Here is a 20,843-nt window from a genome sequence, read left to right on the forward strand (position 1 = left end):
TCCTATATGGTAAAAGGGCAAACAGGATGACAGCAAAAGCAAGATTTTTTTTTTTGGTCGGTCTTGTGGTTTGAACTCTGGGGCTTGGGTGCTATCCCTCAGTTCTTCAGCTCAAGGCAAGCGCTCTACTGCTTGAGCCACAGTATCAGTTCTGTTTTTCTAGTGATTTATTGGAGATAAGAGTCTCATGGACTTTCCTGCCTGGGGTGGCTTTGAACCATGATCCTCAGATCTCAGCCTCCTGAGTAGCTAGGATTACAGGTGTGAGCCACAGGCACCTGGCGTAAAAGCAAGATTTTATAACAAGTCCACTCTCATGGCAACTCACTCCTTTGGTGATGACATTAACTGATGCTTCATTAATTAGGGCAAAGCCCTCATAACCTAATCATTTATTGAATTCCACTGCTGACAGTGCTGAATTGGGGATTAGGTTTCCAAGACATGAATTCTGAGAGACACATTCAAATCATAAAAGGGAGGGAAGGGAAGAGGAGAGAAGGAAATAGAGAGTATGAGAGATATAGAGAGGGAGAAGGAGAAAAGACAAAGACAGCAGAGACAAAGATAAAAAGCTAGATCTGGCTGTGTACTGGTGGTTTATACCTATAATTTTATCTACTCAGGAGGTTAAGACCTGAGAACCACAGTTCAAAGTTAGCCTAGGCAGAAAAGTTAGTGAGACTTATCTCCAGTTAACCAGCAAAAAAGCCTGAAGTAAGCTGGGCACTGGTGGATCATGCATGTAATCCTAGCCACTCAGGAGGCTGAGATTTGAGGATTGAGGTTCAAAGGCAGCCTGGGCATGAAGGCCCATGAGACTCTTATCTCCAGTAAACCACTCAAAAGCCAGATGTGGTGTGGCTCAAGTGGTAGAGAGCTGGCCTTGAGCAGAAGAGCTGAGGGACAGTGCCCAGGCTCAGAATTAAAGCCCCAGGACCAACAAAAACAAACAAAAATCCTGAAGTGGAGCTGTTGCTCTTGTCATAGAGCACTGGCCTTGAGTGAAGTGCTGAGGGACAACAGCATCCAGGCTCTGAGTTTAAGCATGCATGCGTGTGCATGCACACACACACACACACACACACACACACACACACACACACGCACACACACGTAGATCTGAATGTATTTTTATATTTTGGTGTTTAAACCAGGATTGTATTTGATATAGTTAATTTTTTTTTTTAAAGAAAAGAATATAGGTTCTGGGATAGGCTACCTGGGTTAGTCTAATGGTTTCATTACTTGGTAGCTTTTAGCAAATTATCAAAAATTTCAATCTCAGTTTACTGATCTGTAAAATGAAGACAGTAATAATGCATATTTCATAGTGGTTGTTGTAAGGATTAAACAGGCAATCATGCATACATAGCATGATATTGGGAGAATTGTAACTGCTAAAATACTAGACGAAGTAATTTTATTATAATCATGCCTCAGATTGCCTTCTAAAATCACAAAAAAGTATATAGCTGAGCTCTATTTAATCCATAAAATAATTGTTGGTAGAGTAGGAGAAATGAGTTCACAATTCAACTAAAGTGCTCCTAATTTATCTGTAAAAACTTGCAGGATTCCCAAGAAAGTGTCCTATCAGGAAGAAGAAACTTCACAAAATAAAACATGGGCAATTGCTGCTAAACTTAAAAAGATCACAAATGATGCATATCACAGTGATCATTCTAGGTAATAATCTTGAGAAGTTTTACAAGTTTTTAATCATGTGCCTGTTTTACATGCACTGGTGGTTTCCCCCAAAATTCCTGAAACAAAAAGGCTTTGTACTTAGTAGATAACTACTCATTTATGGTCAAAGGGGGGATTCACAGGCTAACATACAGTCTAGAAGCTATGCCAAATCCAACACTGCATGTGCATCTGGCCTCTTAGATGCTTTCAGAAACAAAGGAGGTCTCACTGTGAATTCAATTTAAAAAATCAATGCTTAAACTGCCAGAGCCACAAAATGAAAATGCCCTCATGGACAACTTTGGCTTTTATTGCTCTCATTAACATCTCTCAGTGCGCAGTTTTTAAAAGCACAGTTACTTTGAACATTTATTTGTGTGACATTTTTCAGAAGAAAAGTTAAAACACATTTACTTCCTGTGTGACACAAAGGAGACTGTCGTCTGGCTTATATCAATGAAGCAGAAAGGTAGATCAGTGTCAATTCATATTCACCTAAATCTAAAACCATACATAACTGATTACTCAGTGCGTCACTCCAAACACAGAAAACAGCTGCAAACATGGCTATTATGTTTAATCAAAGGGCACTGACCTCAATTATACAATCTTAAGGCAGAAAAATATTTTCAGGCTATCTATATGGACCAATTATTTAAAGTAAAGGAAACTTATCAAGACAGAGGTCTTGCTATTTTTTTTTTTTGGGTCCGGTCATGGGGCCTGAACTCTGGGCCTGGGTGCTGTCCCTCAGCTCTTCAGCTCAAGGCTAGCGCTCTACCACTTAAGCCACAGCGCCACTTCCGGCTTTTTTCTTTTTGCTTATGTGGTGCTGAGGAATTGAACCCAGGGCCTCGAGCATGCAAGGCAAGCGCTCTACCACTGAGCCACCTTCCCAGCCCCCAGAGGTCTTGCTATTATAGCTCAGCCTGGCCTTGAATTTATGATCCTCCTGCCTCAGCCTCCTGAGTGGTGGGAGTATAAGTGTGAGCCATCACATCTGGCTCTGTGCCTGAAACTCAATGGAGTTTAGTAGTAGAGTACTTGCCCAGCATGCCAAGTTATAATCCTTGGCAACATAAAAAGAAATGGAACATTTTGATAGGCCTGGGCAACAACAATGGGAACATTAATGACCATAAAATACCATATATTTAGATTTCTTAGATTAAGTTGTATTATTCCTTTTACCTCAAACCGAACAATAAGAATACAATATGGATTCTTGTAATCAAGAAGGGGGAACAGGACAGGGAAGGTGGCTCAGTGGTAGAGTGCTTGCCTTGCATGCGTGAGGCCCTGGGTTCGATTCTTCAGCACTTACATAAGCAGAAAAAGCCAGAAGTGGCACTGTGGCTCAAGTGGTAGAGCACTTACTTTGAGCTGAAGAGCTTAGGAACAGGGCCCAGGCCCAGAGTTAAGGCCCCACGACCGACAAAAAAAAAAGGGGGGGGGGACAGTCAAGTCAGACTTGGGGACCTAAGCAAAATGAATGTAAGAGATGGTATTTGGGGTTAATATTGCATGTCATTCAGTGACCCTTTTGTATAAAAGATGGCTTAATTATTTTTATTGGTAATAGAGCAAAAAGCAAAAGAATTAGCCTTGTTAGAAATACAGGCAAAGTGATGTAAATAACCTCTACCTGAATGTATGTAGTACTCTCTACTGCATTAAAATATGAGAACTTTCTGTTGGCGGTGGGTATCAGTGTGACAAAAAAGGGTGAATATAGTTGAAGCACTTTATATGTATATGTGAAAATGCATATAGAAACCTGTGAAAATTATTCAAGAAGGCAAGGAGTGGGGATAAGGGAGAGTGCTAGAAAGGGTGTGAGGTGGGCTGGGAAGGTGGCTCAGTGGTAGAGTGCTTGCCTTGCATGCATGAGGCTCTGGGTTCAATTCCTCAGCACCACATAAGCAAAAAGAAAAAAAACGCCGGAAGTGGCTCTGTGGCTCAAGTGGTAGAATGCTAGCCTTGAGCTGAAGAGCTGAGGGACAGCACTCAGGCCCAGAGTTCAGGCCCCACGACCAGACTCCCCCCCCCCAAAAAAAAAGGGTGTGAGGTTGATGAGGTACATGTCATGCATGAAAATATCACATCATGGGGCTGGGGAGGTGGCTCAGTGGTAGAGCGCTTGCCTTGCATGCCTGAGGCCCTGGGTTCGATTCCTCAGCACCACATAAACAAAAAGAAAAAAAGCCGGAAGTGGCGCTGTGGCTCAAGTGGTAGAGTGCTAGCCTTGAGCTGAAGAGCTGAGGGACCGCACCCAGGCCCAGAGTTCAGGCCCCACGACTGGACCCCCCACACCCCCCCCAAAAAAAAGAAAAGAAAATATCACATCATTAGATGTTCACATGCTTAATATCTAATGGCTAATGAGAATCTTACTAAAATTAAAAATAGGAGCTTTTACTTTGTTGCTATGACAGTCTTAGATAAATAAATGAGACTCTAGGTCCAGATTATATGCAGAGTTATTTTGGGAAGAATGGAAGATTTCTTAATACATTCAAATTGGTTATTTAGCACTCTGAGCATTTTCTAGCAATGAAAAATATATCTTTAATGGGGCTGGGAAGGTGGCTCAGTGGTAGAACACTTGCCTTGCATGCATGAGGCCCTGGGTTCGATTCCTTAGCACCACATAAGCAAAAAGAAAAAAGCCGGAAGTGGTGCTGTGGCTCAAGTGGTAGAGTGCTAGCCTTGAGCTGAAGAGCTAGAGACAGTGCCCAGGCCCAGAGTTCAGGCCCCATGACCGGACCCAAAATGAAAAAAAAAGAAAAAAAAAGAATATCGGTCTTCTAGAGAGTCAGATAATTATTTCAGGGAAAGAACTGTTCAAATAAGAACATACCTGCTAGGTGCTGGTGGCTCACACCTATAATCCCTAGCTAGTCAGGAGGCTGAGATCTGAGGATTATGGTTCAAAGCCAGCCTGAGTAGGAATGTCTGTGAGAACCTTTATCTCCAATTAATCACAGAAAAAGCTGAGAGTAGTACTGTGTCTCAAATGGTAGAGTGCTATGCTAGTCTTGACCAAAAGAGCTCAGTGACAGTGACCAGGCCCAGAGTTCAAGTCCCAGGACTGGCAAAAAAAAAAAGAATATACCCTTAAATTTTGTATGTAGTTTTCGGAACTTACACAAATGCCTTAAACCATACTTGGCATTCATAGAGTAACATGAAACTCTTCTTTAGAGGATAAATTAGAGGGGAAACATGGTATAAGAATTGCACTGGGAAAGTGGCTCAGTGGTAGAGCGCTTGCCTTGCATGCCTGAGGCCCTGGGTTCAATTCCTCAGCACCACATAAGCAAAAAGAAAAAAGCCGGAAGTGGCGCTGTGGCTCAAGTGGTAGAGCGCTAGTCTTGAGCTGAAGAGCTGAGGGACAGCGCCCAGGCCCAGAGTTCAGGCTCCACGACCGGACCCAAAAAAAAAAAAAAAAAAAAAAAGAATTGCACTGATGAGCCGGGCGCCGGTGGCTCATGCCTGTAATCCTAGCTATTCAGGAGGCTGAGATCTGAGGATTGCAGTTCAAAGCCAGCCCGGGCAGGAAAATCTGTGAGACTCTATCTCCAATAAACCACTAGAAAACTGGAAGTGGCCCTGTGGCTCAAGTGGTAGAGCGCTCGCCTTTAGCTGAAGAGCGCAGGGTCAGCGCCCAAGCATGTTCAAGCCCCACAACAGACTCCACCCCCCCAAAAAAAGAATTGCACTAATGTACTAAATATCAAAGAAATTATATAGGCAATTAAGTCCTAACAAAAAGAGTAATTCATGTTGTATTGCAATGACTAAGTCCTAGTCAAAACCTTGAGATTTGAGACTTCCACTGTCATCTCAGACTATGTAGGGTCAGAAAAAAATAAACTCCCATCTCTGTAAGACAATAAAGACAACACAGGAAAGCAAAGTAGAAAATGTTCACAAACTTGTCAGAGAAATAAGCCACAGGACGAACTCCCAACTCAGAGACAGGCATCTACAGGGAGACACAGGACAGAATATTTGCTTACGTCAGGCAGAAGACACTGTAGGAACATTCAATTAGAAATTTTGATGAATTGTTGGAGGCCAAGTGGGGATTACAAAATAATAATGAGGAAGTGGTATTATGGCTCAAGTGGTAGATCGCTGGCCTTGAGCTGAAGAGCTGAGGGACAGCGCCCAGGCCCAGAGTTCAGGCCCCAACACCAGACCCCCCTCCCCAATTTTTTTTTTTTGGTAATTTACAATATAGTATGATATGACTTTGCTAAGTAACAGGGAATTCTTTTTTTTTGGGGGGGTCTGGTTGTGGGGCCTGAACTCTGGGACTAGGCGCTGTCCCTCAGCTCTTCAGCTCAAGGCCAGCGATCTACCACTTAAGCCACAGCGCCACTTCCGGCTTTTCTCTTTTTTGCTTATGTGGTGCTGAGGAATTGAACCCAGGGCCTCATGCATGCAAGGCAAGCGCTCTACCACTGAACCACCTCCCAGCCCAATAATGAAATTCTTGAGGGCTGTAGTCATAAGGGGTTTGCACCCTCTTCTAAACTTTTTCAAGGAACTCAAAAAGGGAAGATGGGTGGAGGGACCTGAGGAAAGCTCTTAAATGGTGCTGGGTGGGTGTCTGATACTTAAATCCCTTGCTACTTTACTGAACAAAAGGCTTCATCTGCAGGGGAAAGACATCTCTGTAAGAAGCTCAGAACAAAGACTTGAGAACATTATAGGATCCTTGCTGAAGTCAGATAAGAGAATAGGGGTAGAGGCAAAAAAGCTCAACCAGTGAAGGCCATTTCCTCATACCTTTCACCCAGGGACAGTATGCACTCCAAAAATGAAGAGTTACTCAGAAGACTAAAAAATGTCTCCTCCTCCAGACCTTATTGCCAAGTGAAAGTCTCCAGTGATAATAACAGAGACTAACAGCTAGGGTACTGTCAGGGATAGTGTCTCTTGAAGACAAACACAAAAGTCTCTAAAGCTAAGAGAGAAGACAAACACAAAAGTCTCTAAAGCTAAGAGAGAAGACAAACATGAGTCTAAAGTCTAGTGCCCATAGTAGTAAGAAATTTCAAATACCCATTGCTAGTAGGACTGAAAAAAATGACAAAATAGGGGCTGGGAAGGTGGCTCAGTGGTAGAGTGCTTGCCTTGCATGCCTGAGGCCCTGGGTTCCATTCCTCAGCACACATAAGCAAAAAGAAAAAAGCCGGAAGTGGCACTGTGGCTCAAGTGGTAGAGTGCTAGCCTTGAGCTGAAGAGCTGAGGGACAGTGCCCAGGCCCAGAGTTCAAGTACCATGACCAGATCCCCCCCACAAAATGACAAAATTACATTAGAAAATAATCTGGCAGTTCATCAAATGTTAAAAAGAATTAACAGTATGATAAATAATTCCATTCACTGATGTATGTCCAAGACAAATGAAAAACTATGTTCATACAAAAAACTGGATATGAATGTCCACAGCAGAACTATTCAAAGAAGTTAACAAGTGGAAAGAGCCCATATGTTCATCAACTGATGAACAAAACTTAGTATAATTTGGGTGCCAGTGGCTCATGCTTGTAATCCTAGCTAGTCAGGAGGCTGAGATTTGAGGATCATGGAAACTCTTATCTTCAATTCACCACCAGAAAAACGGAAGTGGTGCTGTGGCTTCAAGTGCTAGAGTGCTAGCCTTAAGCAAAAAGATCTCAGGGATAGCACCCAGGCCCTGAGTTCAAGCCCCACAATTAACAAAAAACATCATCATCAACAACAAAAAAACATAGCATACATATACAATGTAATATCACTTGGTCACAAAAGTGAGGCACTAATATATACTAAAATATGTGGATTTGGGCTGGGAAGGTGGCTCAGTAGTAGAGTGCTTGCCTTGCATGCCTGAGGCCCTGGGTTCGATTCCTCAGCACCACATAAGCAAAAAGAAAGAAGCCGGAAGTGGCACTGTGGCTCAAGTGGTAGAGCGCTAGCCTTGAGCTGAAGAGCTGAGGGACAGCGCCCAGGCCCAGAGTTCAGGCCCCACGACCGGACCTCCCCCCACCCCCCAAAAAATAAAATATATGGGTAAGCCTTGAAACACTACACTAAATCCAAGAAGATAGACACATATTGTATGACTCCATTTACTGAAGATATCCAGAATAGGAAATTTTATAGAGATGGAAAATAGATAAGAGGTTACTAGGGTTGGATTTAGGAAAATGGAATTATGAAGTTTCTATCTAGAGTAATAAATACATTCTAAATTTAGATTGTGGTGATGGCTACACGACTGTGAATAAACTAAAACTCACAAACTGGACACTTAAAACCAGTAATTTACTATGAAAATTTGTTGCAGAAAGAGGTTTAAAACATTTCTCCACTATTAGTATAGTCAACAAAGTAAGAATTTCCCTTACCACCAAGTAGTAATTTGTTTCCTAGAGAGATAACAAGAGCAAAGACAGGGGGTCTAGGTATTCTTTAAGTGGCAGAGTCAACACCGTTATTCCCACTGGTCTGATTACTTCAGAGTATTGATAAAAGAGAAGATTTAAGTGAGGCTCAATATCTTGTAATATAACACCAAAAAAGGTTCAGGGTACAATGGAAAAATCATTCATCAAAGTAGCTAGAAATGAGAAAAGACTGTCAACAACCACAGGTACCAAGACAGCACAGATGTCAGAATAACCTGACAAGTATTTGAAAGCGTCCAAAGTAAAAATGTTTCAATACAAATATCGTTTGTAACTGGATGCCAGGGGCTCATGCCTGTAATCCTAGTCTGAGATAGGAGAATCACATTTCAAAGCTAATCTCAGCAGGAAAGTCCATGAGGGCTCTTATCTCCAATTAGCCACCCAAAAAGCCAGAAGTGGAGCTCTGACTTGAGTGGTAGAGCACTAGCCTTGAGCAAAAAAGCTCAGCAACAATGCCCAGTCCTTGAGTTCAGCCTTAGGACTAGCACACTTTTTGAAAAGAAGAGTGGGGGGGGGGGCGGGGGTTAAGAACGTATAATAAAGAGGTGAATTTAATCAAAGTACATTATATAAACATATGGAAATATCACAGTGAAATCCCTTTGTGCAATTAATTTATCTCAGCAAAAAAGAAACTGTAAACACTTGGAAATAAAAAACAAAGTCTCAGCAAAGAAATAGGAACTATAAAGAAAAATAAAAGGAAGAACCAGCAAACAACAGAAATCACTCAATCTGAAAAGAACATATGGTGAAAATCAAAGAGGCAGAAGGACCTGTAGGAAAATAAAGAGTATCTAACATTCAGGGAATTTATCTTTAAGGTAGAGGTGAAAAGAATATTGAATGGCTAAAAACTTGACAGTTAGGAAGCTTCCTCAACTCCAAATAAAGTAAATCAAAAGAAATCCATGCCTAGGGACATAAGCTAACTTCTCAAAATAAAAGAAAAATTCTGGGAAATAATTAAAAAATAAGTGACTAGTTATCTATAGTGGAACAACTATTTGAATGGTATCAGATTTCTCACTAGAATAAATTAGAAGGAAAAAGCATTGTTTTTCAAAAGCTGAAAGAAAAGTACTGTCAAAGCAGCATTTTATATCAAACAAAAATGTCCTTTAGGAAACAAGGTAAAATGAAAACATTCTCAAATGTAGGAAAACTAAGAGGATTTATCACCAGCAGTCTTACCCTAAAGATTGATTAAATGAAATTCTTCAAATAGAAAGGAAATGAACAAAAAAAGGGGAGGGGTGGGAAACTGAGCTGGGAGCTGGTGGCTCAGTCTTGTTATCCTAGATACTCATGAGGCTGAGACCTAAGGATCACAGTTTTTTTTGGGGGGGGGAAGGGGGTCCGGTCGTGGGGCTTGAACTCTGGGCCTGGGCGCTGTTCCTCAGTTCTTCAGCTCAAGGCTAGCACTCTACCACTTGAGCCACAGAACCACTTTCGGCTCTTTTCTTTTTGCTTATGTGGTGCTGAGGAATGGAACCCAGGGCCTCATGCATGCAAGGCAAGCACTCTACCACTGAGCCACCTTCCCAGCCCCGAGGATCACAGTTGAAGTCAGCCCAGGCAGAAAAATTCTCTGAGACTCTTATCTCCAGTAGACTACTCAGAAAAAGCTGGATGTGACACTGTGGCCTTGAGCACAAAGAAGCTCAGGGAAAGCTCCCAGGTCCTCCCTGAATTCAAGCCCCAGGATTGGCAAAAAAAAGAGAGACTGATACAGTGAATTAAAAATAAAGACCCAAGTCTTCAGAGCAAATGAAATTACCAAAGATAAAAAAAGCATCACATTATAATGAAAAGGTTCAATTTGCCAAGTAGACAAAGTAATTCTAAATGTGTATGCATCTAAAATCAGATTCAAAATATGTAAGGCAAATCCATTGGTATATATGTTACTTTGCACATTTTCAGATTATGGGTATTATAATTATGTAGGCAGGACATATCTTACTATGTTTTTTAGTCTGAAAATAGATAACTGATCTCACCTCAGCAGGTTTCTTTTGTTCTTTTTCAGTTTTTGACTTGATTTTGCTCTTATATAGTTTGCCAGGAAAAAATGAAGTAGAAGGACCTACAAAAGACAATTGGAAAAAAATGCCAAGACGTAATACCTACTAATGTAACTAAATGCCACCTAAGAAAATTATGAAGAAGTAAGACCATGATCTTATTCTACTAAAGAAATTAAGACAGTTTCATATGCAGTCTAATGGTATTTGTAAGTTATCTCCCAGAATACAGAAGATTCAAACAGTGCCAAGCCTGAAAAGAACCATTTGTCATAATAGCACCTCACAATACTTTGAAATAACACAATTCATATTCCATCTTGAAAAAAGTATCTGCAGAAACAGCTAGATAAACTAAAAATCTGGAGCAAGTTATCTGTGTAACTTAAGTACTTCCTTGAAGGCTTGTATTAAGACTTTTTACAAATAATTGACCCATAATCAAACATTACTAACTAATCAAACATTACTACTAGTACCTTAGATACAATCAGTTTATGTTCTCAATTTTGTATTCCTTACCAGAAAGGCTCTATCATAGCATTACTAGATTTGGCTTTTATTGTTTGAGCTAATAGAATAAAAACCAGGTTGTTACGTGTCATACTAAAGCAATTCTTATACCTAATTTACCTATTTATTACTAATTATAGTTTAAAAAAAGGGCCCTGACAATTTCTTCCCAGAAACATTTTTAACTGTTGAAGGAAGTATGAAATAGATCATCTTCAAGGAAAAGACAAGATTCTTAAGGGGCAGAGGTTCCCAGCTGTCAGCCAGTTCTACTCACAATCATCTGAACTCTCACTGCTGCTAGAAGGCTTACTGCGCTTCATCGTGGAGCATCCTAGGAAAGAGAACAAAACTGAATTAAATAATCAATACACACTTGTCCCAGAGGGCAGCTGACACTGTCTCAGAGACCCCCATAAATAGCAGCCAGAAAATTATACAAAGGAATGATTTCTGTTAATAAGTACATTCCCAAATGACCTAGGGTAATGGGAAAAAAATACTAACAAATCCTATACTACCAAGTGTGCCAAAGATTAGGTGAAGGCACACAGAGCTGAAGCAATAAAGGATGAGTGGTTTACTGTGACTTGAGCCTCAGATGTGTCCACTCTTCACCAAAACAAAATGGTGACACTGGGGTGGTCTGTAGCCAGAGAACCCAATAAGGGAGGAACAACAAAGGAAAAAGTAGTCACAAAGGCAGGGTTGTCAAAAGCCTATGCTGAGCTGTGCTGGTGGCTCACCCCTGTAATCCTAGTGACTTAGGAGGTTAAGATCTGAGGATTGCAGTTCAAAGCCAGCCAAGGACAGGAAAGTCTGTGAGACTTTCAACAAGAAATTACTCAGAAAAAACCAGAAGTGGCATTGTGGCTCAAGTGGTAGAGTGCTAGGCTTGAGCACATAGAGGCTCAGGGACAGGTCCCAGCCCTGTGTTCAAGCCCCATGACCAGCAGAAAATGGCTGGTTGAAGAAAGAATAAGTGAAGCACATCTCATCTTTAAGAGCATGAAGGCAAGCAAGGTGCCAGTGGATTAAGCCTGCAATTCTAGCTACTCAGGAGGCTAAGATCTGAGGATCATGGTTTGAAGCCAGCCAGGGCAGGAAAGTCTATGAGACTCTTCTTTTTTTTTGGGGGGGGGGTCCAGTTGTGGGGCCTGAACTCTGGGCCTGGGCACTGTCCCTTAGCTCTTCAGCTCAAGGCTAGCGCTCTACCACTTGAGCCACAGTGCCACTTCTGGCTCTTTTCTTTTTGCTTATGTGGTGCTGAGTAATCGAACCCAGGGCCTCAGGCATGCAAGGCAAGCACTCTACCACTGAGCCACCTTCCCAGCCCTATATTCTGTTTTTAGCATAAGTATATACATACAAAATTTAAGTTCCTAGGTATACAGGCTTGGCATCTTTTTATTTTTTGTCAGTTCTGGGGCTTGAGCTCAGGGCCTGGGCACTGTCCCAGAGCTTCTTTTGCTCAAGGCTAGTACTCTACCACTTGAGCCCCAGAACTAATTCTGGCCTTTTCTGTTCATGTGGTACTGAGGAATTGAATCCAGGACTTCTTGCATGGTAGGCAAGCACTCTACCACTAAGCCATATTCCCAGCCTTGGCATCATTTTTTACTAAAAAAATTATCTTTAAAGGAGTTTCAATCCACCACATTGATGTAGGTTTGGCATGTTAGGAATCACTTTTATTATTAAACAGATAATTCTTTGTCAAGATACTCAAAACTTTTTTTGTTCTAGTACTGGGGTTTGAACTCAGACCTTGCTTGGCCTTTTCTGTTCAGTGCTCTAACATTTAAATCACACTTTCATTTTTGGCTTTTTAATGATTAATTAATGATTAATTATTTTTGAAATGCCATCTTGCTGTGTACCCCATGTTGGCCTCATCTTGCATTCTTACTTTCTTTGTCTCCTAAGTATAGTGATTACAGACATATACTACCATGCTCAGCATCCAGATTTTTAAAAAAGAACCTTTTGTGCTGGTCCTGGCCTTTAACTCAGGGCATCAGGGCTGTGGGCATTTTTGCTCAAGGCTAGCATTGTACCACTAGAGCTACAGCTCTACATCTGGCTTTTTGATGGTTAATTGGAGATAGGAATGTCAAGGATTTTCCTTCCTGGGCTGGCTTTGAACCTCTTGATCCCAAGATTGCTGCCTTCTGAGTAGCCCAGATTATATACAGGTGTAAGCTACTAAAAACAACTAGGTTTTGCTGACTAAGCTGGTCTTGAACTCAGGGCCTATGGCACAGTCCCTGATCTTTTTTGCTCAAGGCTAGGAAACTACCACTACAGCTACAGCTCTCCTGACTTTTTGGTGATTACTTGAAGATATGAGTCTCATGAACTTCCTGACTTGTCTGTCCTCAAACTGTGATCTTCAGATATCAGCCTCTGGAGTAGTTAGGATTATAGGCTTGAGCCTCTGGCATCCGGCCTCACTCTTTAAAACCCTTATATCATTACATTTAATCACAATAGACTAAGATGTGTTGAGTGCATCCTCTGGAACAGGAAGTTTGCTTCTTACACTGTCTAAATTTACTATCTCAAAATCTCATATTAGAATTCAAAAAATTGTCTCAAATAGATAGTTACAAGCAGGGACAGCACCCAAGCCCAGAGTTCAACACCCACGACTGACCAAAAAGCATATGACAAAAGGACAGTTAAGTTAGGTTCCTAACACATTTGAAAACTATTAATCTGAGAAAGGAAATGACTCAACTTCTATACTTAACTCTATACTCTTAGAGCAAGGAAACAAACCTGCAGGCTTAGAATCAGTTGGGAGGTTGACTCCCTATCTATGGGCTCTTAATAAGGAAAATGAGCTAGGTGGTGTTGGCTCGTGCCATGAAATCCTAGCTACTTAGGAGGCTGAGATCTTAGGATCATGTGTGAAACTCTTATCTCCAATAAACTACTCAGAAAAAGCCAGAGGTGGCATCCTGGCTAGCCTTGAGCAGAGAGGCTCAGAAACAGAGCCCAGGTCTTGTGTTGAAGCTCCAGGACCAGCAAAAAAAGGCAAATGAATATGGTATTGTAGCTATTTTTCTCAAAAAAATATTTACTTATCACGTATTTATCACATCTAATGGTCTGAGTTTTTCTTCAGAAATAGGAAATTGTTTTTCCAGTACATGCATTTTCTAGTTTCCATGACTGGATTCAGCCATTTTACTTCTAACAGAATTCAAGATACTTTTGCAAGGAATATTACTTTAATCATCACTGATTCTGTAAAACAAATGATGAATGAGAAAGTTGGAAAGTACTGAGTAATATGTAGCTTTCTGAGAATTAGTTGAGTTCAGTCATTTATGTTGTTCATGCTCCAGTAATCCTAGAAGCCAGATTTGAAAACTGATAAGTACCTAAGTCATTTGAGACAAAACAGCAAAAGTTACCCTTGAATGGTTTTACATGCTACCCAAAGCAGGATCTAATATGAAAACTGGAGAACTTGGATGGAAACTAATTACTTTCTCTTGACCCTAGAAAAAAAAAACAAAATTCTATGTAAACTAAAAAAAAAAATTCATGTAGAAATATGCAATACAAGAAAAAGAAAGCAACTGTTGCCTTTCTGTGCAGTTCTCCTGCCCTTTCAGTGTAATTTAGCCTATTTCAAGTAACTGTTTTACAAAAATATGGACAGACATAAAACTAAAAAATTTGAAACAAAAGACATTTGGGTGTAGAAAGTGACTACCTTGACCAAAGCACCTGGTAAACTCAGAATACTCTGACCATTGATCATGATGAAGCTTTTCTAGACCCTGAGTCTCAATATTTTCTTTTCTTTTCTTTTTTTTTAAAATCACTCGTAGGGCTTGAACTATTCCTCAGCTCTTCAGCTCAAGGCTAGCACTCCACCACTTGAGCTTTAGCTCCACTTTCAGTTTTCTGGTAGTTTATTGCAGATAAGTCTCACAAACTTTCCTGCCTGGGCTGCCTTTGAACTGTGATCCTCTGTTTTCAGCCTCCTGACTAGCTAGGATTACAGGTGTGAGCCACCTTGCCCATAAGTCTCAATATTTTCTTTCTTTTTTTTTTTTTTTGGGTCCGGTCATGGGGCCTGAACTCTGGGCCTGGGGCACTGTCCCTCAGCTCTTCAGCTCAAGGCTAGCGTCTACCACTTGAGCCACAGCACCACTTCCGGCTTTTTTCTTTTTGTTTATGTGGTGCTGAGGAATCAAACCCAGGGCCTCAGGCATGAAAGGCAAGCTCTCTACCACTGAGCCACCTTCCCAGCCCTCAATATTTTCTTACCCAAGAATCTAAAGCATAATTCCATCCCTCAAGATCAAAGGCAAACAATTTGGCTCAGTGATTCAATAAAATCTCTGGAGATCTGCCAGAAAAAGAAGGTCTACTGAATAGCTCATTAGTTTGTAATGCTTAAAGCAACTTTGGGAAAAACCACTGGGAACTGAACATGAGCTAAAACTTCCCAGAAGACATTTAGTTTTCACTTGACTACTCCACTGACAGGGAGCTCACTGCATGACAAAGCAAGTTGTTCCACTGTCTTAACAGCTTCAAATAAAAAAATTTCCCTTTTCATTTCAGAATTCTGCCTTTATAGTTTGTATTTTTAAGTTCAAATCTCCATCTGTATCCTCAAATTACTTCTTGACTCAAGTACATTTTTCTCTAGCAAGTATACAACTTCCTCACTTGAAAACTAAAAGTCATTCAGTCTGTTTCCCCTTCTTTAGTCTGTCTCTCCTTAACTGGCTTACATCACACATTTGAATTCTTGAAAACCAGGCTATGCTTTTTTCCTAGTCCTCATCCATAAGTACCCGTGTGCTATTTTGACATGTTCACTGTCACTCTTGAAACAACTTCCTTACCTTCCAAAAGCTTTTTTTCAGGTTTCCTATGTTACTCTCTAGCCAACTTTTCTTCTTGTAACCATCAAAGAATTTCCTTGAATTGCCCTACTTTGTGCTCATGGCTCCCAGAAGAAGGCCCACCCCCTAACCCCCAACCCCAGTCTAGAATTTTTTTGTAGAATATGAGATTTGGGAGGGAAAAAAAGCAAACAAGGAAGGACAAAGAAAAGAATAGAAAAGAAGGAAGGGGAAAACTGAAAAGGAAGAAAGAGTATCCTAAAGGAAGAAGAAAAGAAAGAAGTCTTGCCAACTGGATATAACATAACATGAAAGATGAGCAACACCAAGGCAATGATCTTTTCTCCCCTGGCTCTTCTTCCCTTTTAGTGGTCTCAATTTGGCACCTCCCTGTATTAGTCACAAAATCTAGACAAGTACCTTGACTCTTAATTACCTCACCACAGAGAATCAACCAATCATCTGAGTTAACTGCTTAAGTAATCTAAATCAACATTACTTTTCTATCTCAGGCAACACTTTCTTAAGTTTAGTATAAACTCTCAAACCTAGAATGCAACAGCAGCTTCCTAACTAGTTTTAGGACTCTGATCTTAGGACTCTGATCTTGTTGCCTTCAAATTTACCCCCCAGCCAAATGCTAGAGACTCATCCTCAAAGACAAATTGGATACTTCCTTTCATATTGAGATTTTAATGGCTGCCCTGGGCTCCTGGAATGTTTATTAATGTCCCAGCAAGGCCAACAAAGCCATCCACAATCAAGGTCCATCTACTTCTTCTTTATCCAAAACTACTCTCCACCCAGTTTTATGCTCAATGATGAACCTCTATAGATCCACTTTGTATGTGCATACAATCCCTACTTCTAGCTTCCTTAAATAAAAAGTTTTGAAACCTTCAAATACAAGAAACAGAGAAGATGGTATAATTGTCACCCATACACACCTATCAGATATTGAACTGTCAGTTTTTCTATACCTGCTTTCAACTTCTAATAAACTATTTTAAAGTAAATAAATAATATGACAATATTTTACCCCTATTTTACTATGTGACTCTGAAAGGCTCCTTATTTATTTTTAAAATTGTTATTATAAGACAGGTGATGAGTACATTTCTTTTTGGATAATATGACCCCTTCCCTCACTGTCTCCCAGATTTATCCTCCCACTACTACATACAAGTTCTATAGCTCATTTTCAACATAGCGTCTAGTGCACATTTGTTCACCTTTTGTTCACTCAATTTCTGTGCTCTCTTCTTAACCCTTCCAAAGATAAACAGGGGAAAAAAAAACAACAACAGCAACAAAGAAAAAAAGCCCTCTTGTTTCCGTTTCCTGGAGTTCATTTCAATATTTTTATATGATCAGATGCATATAAGTATTGCACTTTGCTTTCATCTCCTAAGAATATTTTCCATTAGTCTCACTGTATGAGTGTCTAGAGTCCCGTATGCTCCAGTGTGACATTGTTAGGTTCCATTTTTTTTGTCAGTCATGGGGCTTGACTGGTCTTGGGCACTGTCCCTGTGCTCTTCAGCTCAAGACGAGTGCTCTACAGCTTGAGCCATAGCGCCACTTCCCTGTATGCTCCAGTGTGAAAACTCCTAATTCATTTTGTGTTTTTTTAAATTAATTTTTTGTCTTTTCTTTCTTGGTACTGGAGATCGAACCCAGGACATTGCACTTTGCTAGGCAAGCACTTTACCACTGAGCTACATCCCAGCCTAGGCTTCTTATTTTTGAAACCTATTAATGAACTGGGGGAAAGTAAAGGAGGTGTGACATTGCCCAAAAAAGAAATGTCCACCTTAACTGACATGAAATGGTAATCCCTCTGTACCACACCTTGAGAAAATTATATTAAAAATAAACTCAAGTTTGTAGGTCTCTTTTGTCTGGCTCAGACTTTGATAATCTCAACATCAATGTTCTGTCAGAGTGGCCTGTGTATAGCAACATCACTAACTTCAACTATTTTTCTTTTTGTGTTTATCCTGGGGGTTGAACTCATGGTATGGGGGTACTGTCCAGGAGCTTTTGTCCTAAAGGCTAGCATTTCTACCTCTTAAGCAGCCACAGCTCTACTTCCAGCTTTTTGGTAGTTAATTGGAGATAAGAGTTTCACTTACTGCCCCAGTTGGCTTTTAAGGGGGATCCACAGATCTCAGTCTCTTGAGTAACTATTATAGGCAAGAGACATTGGCACCTGATTAACTCAAACTTTTTTCTCTGTCCGTCATAGGGCTTGAACCCTGGGCCTGTGCACTGTCCCTCAGCTGTTCAGCTCAAGGCTAGTGCTCTACCACTTGAGCCACAGCGCCACTTCCAGTTTTTCTGAGTGTTTTGTTGGAAACCGTAACCCTCAGATCTCAGCCTCCTGAGAAGCAAGGATTACAGGTGTGAGCCACTGGCGCATGGCCTAATTCAAACTTTTTAACCACAAATAAGTATCATAAATCTCCAACCAGTATATGAGTTTCGATCAGGTATGGGCTAGATTTTCAATTTTTTGTGCTGGATGTTCCTTATCTTCTTGAAAAATCTTATTAAACTTTGAAGTTATTTAAAAATTATTCTCTCTATTCTTCTGTGTGTTTGAAGGTTTCAAAACTGATGGTTTATAATAAAGTAAGTTTGAAGTAATTCTCCAAGGAATTCTACATGTACTTTAAGTAAGAGAATAATAGCAAGCTTCCAATAAGGATGTTAAAAGATAAGGTTAAGAAATTGTTTTACAGGGGCTGGGAAGGTGGCTCAGTGGTAGAGTGCTTGGCTTGCATGCCTAAGGCCCTGGGTTCGATTCCTCAGCACCACATAAGCAAAAAGAAAAAAGCCGGAAGTGGCGCTGTGGCTCAAGTGGTAGAGCGCTAGCCTTGAGCTGAAGAGCTGAGGGACAGTGCCCAGGCCCAGAGTTCAGGCCCCACGACCGGACCCCCCCCCAAAAAAAAGAAATTGTTTTACAGTTGTGCCTAATGATTGCCTACAAAGGACATAGGTAGCAACCTAGATATTAACTAACAATTCTCAGCTATTCCATTCTACCTAGACTATGGATTACAGTGCCATTGTACCTTTGAGAGAAGGCCTTGGGGTTCTGGATTTCTTTGGAATTATTCTCCCAAGAATATCTACATTAAAAACAAACATTATTTTGATAACAGGAAAATATGTTACATATTATTGTAAGGAATAAAAATTTTAGAATATATACTTGTAATCCCAACACTTGGCAGTTGGTTCCAGGACAGCTTGGGCTACTTAAGACTTGAGCTTAAAAAAAAACTCTAAGAGCCGGGCGCTGGTGGCTCACGCATGTAATCCTAGCTACTCAGGAGGCTGAGATCTGAGGATCGTGGTTCAAAGCCAGCCCGGGCAGGAAAGACCGTGAGACTCCTATCTCCAATAAACCACCAGAAAACCGGAAGTGGCGCTGTAGCTCAAGTGGTAGAGTGCTCGCCTTGAGCTGAAGAGCTGAGGGACAGCACCCAGGCCCAGAGTTCAAGCCCCACGACCGTCAAAAAAAAAAAAAAACAAAACTCTAAGAATTTATGAGCACTTAAGTATTTATGAGCGCTTCCCACTTCTGATGAAGCTAAGTCCAATGTAATAAGCTGACAATATTTTCAAAACATTTGTGTAGCAGAATATCATGAGCTAAGTACTCATGTCTATCATCCTAGCTACTCAGGAAGCTGAGCTCTATAGAGTTTCAAAGCTGCCCAGGCCGATAATTTGCAACATTCTTTATATCCAATTAAGCAGTAAAAGTAGAGATATGGCTCAAGTGGTACAGTGGGTCCAATCCCTGAGTGCAAAAAATCAAGTGGAAACACCAGGCTGTGAGTTCAAGCTCCAAGACCAGCAAGAAAAAAAATTGTGTGGTGAAATGAGCTCATATTAGGTTCACCTATATGAAATCATCATTATCATGGGTCAAAATTTTTGAGTATCAGAAATTTCATATGATTTAATCTGATATTTTAGGATATTTGCTCAAAAATAAGCAAAGACAAGCTTCTTTTCCTCCAAAGCCTTCATATACCTTAGAGAACTTTAATTCATACGAACTTTGGAGGAGTTATAATAAACAAAGAAATGTATGAAGGCTTTCATAAATACATTTTTCTCTGCTTCATAACACCTAGCTTCCTTTAGGAGTTGTATTCCACTTATCAGACCCAAAGTAATTGGCCTGTGGGTCCCCAGTGTGGTATTAGGTCTCTCTACCTATGTCTCAAATTTCTTGCTAAGATCTGAGCACCATGTTTCGATGTTCTATTTGCACACTGCAAATAAGCCATTATAACCAGATTTCAGAGTGTTGTTTAATGCAAAAAGAGATGGTTGACAAGTATTCTGATCAGTGTAGGCTTAGTGGCAGTTGGAGTATATGTGTGTGTGTGCTTGATTCTTATTCTAGTTTCTTCTGTTTTCCTTGCTTTTAGAGTTACAACCAGATGGCTAGACTGTCATCTCTGGGTCTCTTGTCAGAGCAGGAGAAACCTCATAGGCAGCTTTCCTAGCCCTGCATGTGTGACTAGAATAGTGAGGCAATGCCTTGCCAGCTTCCAGGGTAGCCACAACAAAACCCTGTGAGAAGGCACAGGTGCACTGGCTAACTGGCACACTCCCAGGCCACAGTCAACACCACATGCTCAGAACAGAGGCTCATTTTAATCCTTCTGAGACACCATTTAAGAGATCACTCAATACACAGACATAAAGTCAATGTAATGCTTTTGCACGTCCGTGTGGATCTTAAACTGTTGAATTTTCTGCACCATTATTTTTAGAATTTTCTGCATAGAAAATTTTGGAATACCCAAGACAAATATAGGTGTAACCTTTTAAGTGTATTTCATGAAAAACACTGCATATAGAATTTCAGCTTCACTGGTCAGAAGTTCCTGTGCTTTCTGGCTTACTGTTAGAAATGCAAACCAGGGTCAGTAAAATGCTATCATTCTACCTCTGTTCCTCAGTTCAGAATGTTTTACTCCTGCAAAGATTTTTAAATTAAGATTTAAAATCTACTTTATTGCACATAACCAGCTTTTGCTACTTCCAAGATTATTGCACAGTCTAAGTTTTCCCTTAGGAAATGCCACCCCTGACTCGCTAAGAAAGACAAAACAATGATAGCAAATGATGGAAACAGAACTATTTAATTTTTACCAACTGAAAGACTGTAAAATTAAACATGTGAAAACTATCTCATAGATAGTAATATGCAGTGATGTAAAATATCACTATTCATAGGAAAGT

General features: G+C 40.6%; 1 protein-coding gene across 1 annotated transcript in view; it reads right to left on the reverse strand.

Annotated features, from left to right (window-relative positions):
* Jade3 (jade family PHD finger 3) overlaps positions 1 to 18,742 on the reverse strand; it is a 61,988-nt gene extending 43,246 nt beyond the window's left edge. Inside the window, exons 1-3 of the mRNA XM_070040571.1 lie at positions 18,650 to 18,742; positions 10,976 to 11,032; positions 10,162 to 10,247 (exon numbers count right to left, since the gene is read on the reverse strand). Of these exons, the coding sequence (XP_069896672.1) occupies positions 10,162 to 10,247; positions 10,976 to 11,032; positions 18,650 to 18,725 (219 nt within the window). The 5' untranslated portion in view covers positions 18,726 to 18,742. The remainder of the gene's footprint in view (positions 1 to 10,161; positions 10,248 to 10,975; positions 11,033 to 18,649) is intronic.
* Positions 18,743 to 20,843: the final 2,101 nt, after the last annotated feature.

Source organism: Dipodomys merriami, unplaced genomic scaffold (genome assembly GCF_024711535.1).
Source record: "Dipodomys merriami isolate MVZ:Mamm:240054 unplaced genomic scaffold, mDipMer1.0.p SCAF_3, whole genome shotgun sequence".
NCBI lineage: Eukaryota > Metazoa > Chordata > Mammalia > Rodentia > Heteromyidae > Dipodomys > Dipodomys merriami.